This window comes from Austrofundulus limnaeus, unplaced genomic scaffold (assembly GCF_001266775.1).
Source record: "Austrofundulus limnaeus strain Quisiro unplaced genomic scaffold, Austrofundulus_limnaeus-1.0 Scaffold106, whole genome shotgun sequence".
In the NCBI taxonomy this organism is placed as follows: domain Eukaryota; kingdom Metazoa; phylum Chordata; class Actinopteri; order Cyprinodontiformes; family Rivulidae; genus Austrofundulus; species Austrofundulus limnaeus.
Genome location: NW_013952508.1, coordinates 705,512 through 708,814, shown reverse-complemented (window position 1 = coordinate 708,814; position 3,303 = coordinate 705,512). Strand labels below are relative to the sequence as shown.

General features: G+C 43.0%; 1 protein-coding gene across 3 annotated transcripts in view; it reads right to left on the bottom strand.

The window, feature by feature from the left end:
• Positions 1-3,303, bottom strand: part of fggy (FGGY carbohydrate kinase domain containing) — a 34,510-nt gene that overhangs the window by 10,091 nt on the left and 21,116 nt on the right. For 2 of the 3 annotated variants that reach the window (XM_014013812.1, XM_014013813.1), the window contains exons 9-12: positions 1,793-1,854; positions 1,486-1,648; positions 1,314-1,388; positions 1,087-1,207 (exon numbers count right to left, since the gene is read on the bottom strand). In XM_014013812.1, coding sequence (XP_013869266.1) covers positions 1,087-1,207; positions 1,314-1,388; positions 1,486-1,648; positions 1,793-1,854 — 421 coding nt within the window. Of the gene's footprint in view, positions 1-1,086; positions 1,239-1,313; positions 1,389-1,485; positions 1,649-1,792; positions 1,855-3,303 lie in introns of all 3 variants that reach the window. The other variant, XR_001310654.1, reaches the window with a different exon arrangement.

Here is a 3,303-nt window from a genome sequence, read left to right as displayed (position 1 = left end):
TTACCGGTCTCTGATTGTCTTTGTTTTAAATGTCTGGTTGGGTTGTTGTTGTTTCTCAAAGTCTCAGGTAAAAAATACCGGACACTGGCAAAGGGGAGCTGCATGGTGTGAGGTAAAAATGAACAAAGGAGGACATGTGATACAGGTGTATGAGATTAGGGTGTGGCAGTGGTGATTAGAGGGAATCTCAGGAAGTGAAGTTGTCTGAAATGAGACAGGAAGTTAGTGTACAAAATAAAACAGGAAGTTTAAAAATGAAACAAGATCAAATGCACAATGGTGGGGACATTAACCAGCAGAGCTGTCCTTGACAGCGTGTGCACGTCTATGTGTACGAGCGCGAAATTTCACATACACTATTTTCGCCGGTCGCTTAGCTGGATGAGGGCAAGCGATTGTCGCCTCACCGCACAGGCGCCATAGGAAATGAATGGAGAGCGAGCGACGTCGCCTCCCGTGTGTCGAGCCCTTTACTCTGCACATGTGACAGGGGACATCAGCAATGGTTGGTAATGAGTTCTATCTTGTTTATTTTAGATGTTTTTGTTATTTAGTGTTTTATAGGTAGTTTTAAACATTTGCCTGTATCTTTTTTCTTTTCCAGTTCCTAAACAGGGACTAGGCCTGCAAAAAGGTATTTTAGCTAGAAGGCTGTGCACAGGGTTGACCTGTTTTAATCAAAAAATTACAGAATTATTGAACAGTTTTCGAGCTGTCCCTGACTTAATAATAAAAAACAAAACAATAGATAGTGAGACAGGTTTTGATTCTTGAGAACCTCTATTTGATGGAGTGAGTGGGTTTGGGAGTTTAAGATGCAGAAGAAAGGTTTTTGGATCAGTCCACAGGACTATGCACTCATGCTTGTTGGTCTACAGACCTTCAGTTTCCAGGCGACTTGACACCAACAACAGTTGGACCTCGTATAGACATCTGTGTGTCTTTATGACCACTGTCTACTTCATGAAGCAACAGTAGTCAGATTCACCACAGTTTGGTTGCAGGTGTCACAGCAAAAGGTCAGAACACTGTATATGTGCCCTGCATACTTTAAGATGAGTCTAATGAACTCCCCCTGCAGCCTACCTGTAGCAGTGGCTTGAATCTGCACAAACAGGCTGTTTTTGCTCAGGCCGCCACACAAGAAGAGGGTGCTGATGTCATGTCCTGCCTCCTTCATGGCCTCCAAAATCTGAAGCGTACCAAGCTAGGAGACCAGAATACGACACAGGAGGAATCTGGTTACAAGATGGTGACTTCTGCAAACAGTAAGAAGGGTGAAGAATATTGGTCGTTCCAAACACGTGGCTTACAGCAAGAGCTTGAATGGTAGCCAAATAAAGCAGGGCCAGGTCATCCAGAGTTTGGGAGAGAGACAGTCCCACCAGCTGCAAGACAGTCCAGAGTCAGTAACACAACAATGACAGGAATCACAAATAACGCATAATTTAAGTCATAATTTAGGACATTGAGCCAAACGCTCACCATGCCTTTTAACGTCGGGTCAGCCAGCGGTGACCTGTTCCCGTGGAAGTCCGGACACACATGAAGGCTGGATCCCAGCAGGTCCACAGAAGAACCCGAGTCCACCATCAGACTCAGGTGTCTGTTCAGGTAGGAGTACATGTTTTCACCTGCAACAGCACCACTAAAACAACAAGAAAAATATGTTGGAATGACACGGTCAGAACGCCAGCAGAATAATTCTCAGAAGACACGATGTACTCATACATGTATCATCTCAGCTAAAGTTCTTTTTTTTGTTTTAAACACAAGATAAAATCCACCTGACCTCTGCTGGACCAGATCCTGAAGCTGACTGTAGGCAGCGTGGCCCTTCACAATGTGGTCAATCTGAGACAAGATACATGTACAGATGAGTTCCTGCCATCTGACACACAAACTGTTTATTAAACACATCACATCATCATTTCCTCACAACTTATTGTCTGAAAACTTATCAGGCATTCACACCGAGATGATATTTGCTTCTGAATGTTTTTCAGCACGTATCCTGTTCTGCATTTCTTGTGCTATTTCAATAATTAATTCATATATGAAAATGTTCAGCTCATTCAGGGCATTCCAGTAATGTCTAATGGTATTTTAGCTCCAGTGTTTCCCCTACCATTATACAGGCGCCCCACCCCACCCCCCCAAGTCGAGAGCTATTTTTTTGCGACCCTCCATGTCCACCTCTCACCAAACTTAGGGAAAAAGACAGCGCAGAGCGAGGCTGAGCGCTGTGTGTGGTCCTCACAAAGATAGGAAGACGTGTGTGAGATTAGACGCGCAGCTCTGCTTTTAATCATGTAGCACCGATGCGACAGCTTTGCAAGCTACTTTTTCTTTCTTTAAAAGAAAATGTGAAAGGTGAAGCCACAGCATGCTTACTATCTTATCAATAATTACTGCCTTTTTTTTCTTTCTGTGGGTGGGGGGTCAGCTTTACGCAGCTCAGGTGAACACCTCCCGCGTTTCCTGGACTATTTTCCACCGAGGATTACGTCGTATTTTATTTTTATTACATTTCTAAAAGCACGTCGCAGCATTTCCCCCTGTGTGTTCACGTCACGAGCGCAACAAAACCGCGACGGATCAGCTGACTGTTTTTAAAGTGAGGGGCAGCGAACATGTCCACCTGCAGCTCAGCTCCGACCAGCCCGGCCCGGGACTGAAGAGTTCACACGTCAACCCCTTCAGACGTTTACGTGTTTAATGAGCATCAAATATCTGTAATTTGCGCAAAAAATCAGTATTAATCATGCAGATGGAGAAGAGGTGCGCTGACTGCAGCTGTGCGGGGTGGTGGGGAGGAGGAGGGTCTTTTAAAGACGTGTCTACATTTGACTTTTATTTTTTCTAAAATCACAGAGTTCTCTGAGTCAGCTTCAGATGTTTGTAGTTAATCCTAATCCCATCTAAATTTAAATGGGTGTTTCAATGCCTTTAAGTTACACAATCATTTTACTGGAGAAACTTGTCAGTTTGATAAAAAAAAAACAGTAAAAATATTTTTTTCTGTGCAGAGAACTTCCTCTGCTATAATTTATTTTAAATAAATATATCAAAGCCCCTCAGTTGAAAACACTAAAGGTCGTGTACACAGTGTACTCCTATTTAAATAAAAATGTTTGACCTGTAAGCAGAAAGCTTGTGGATGTTGGTTTTTCATCTATTTTTCAAAGAAGAGGATGAGGAGGAGAATGAGAAAGTTCTCCTCAAGCAGCTCCTAAAACTGTCAAACCTGCTGACTGAGAACATTTGTATATAGTAAACTTTGTATACACAACAATATAGCCT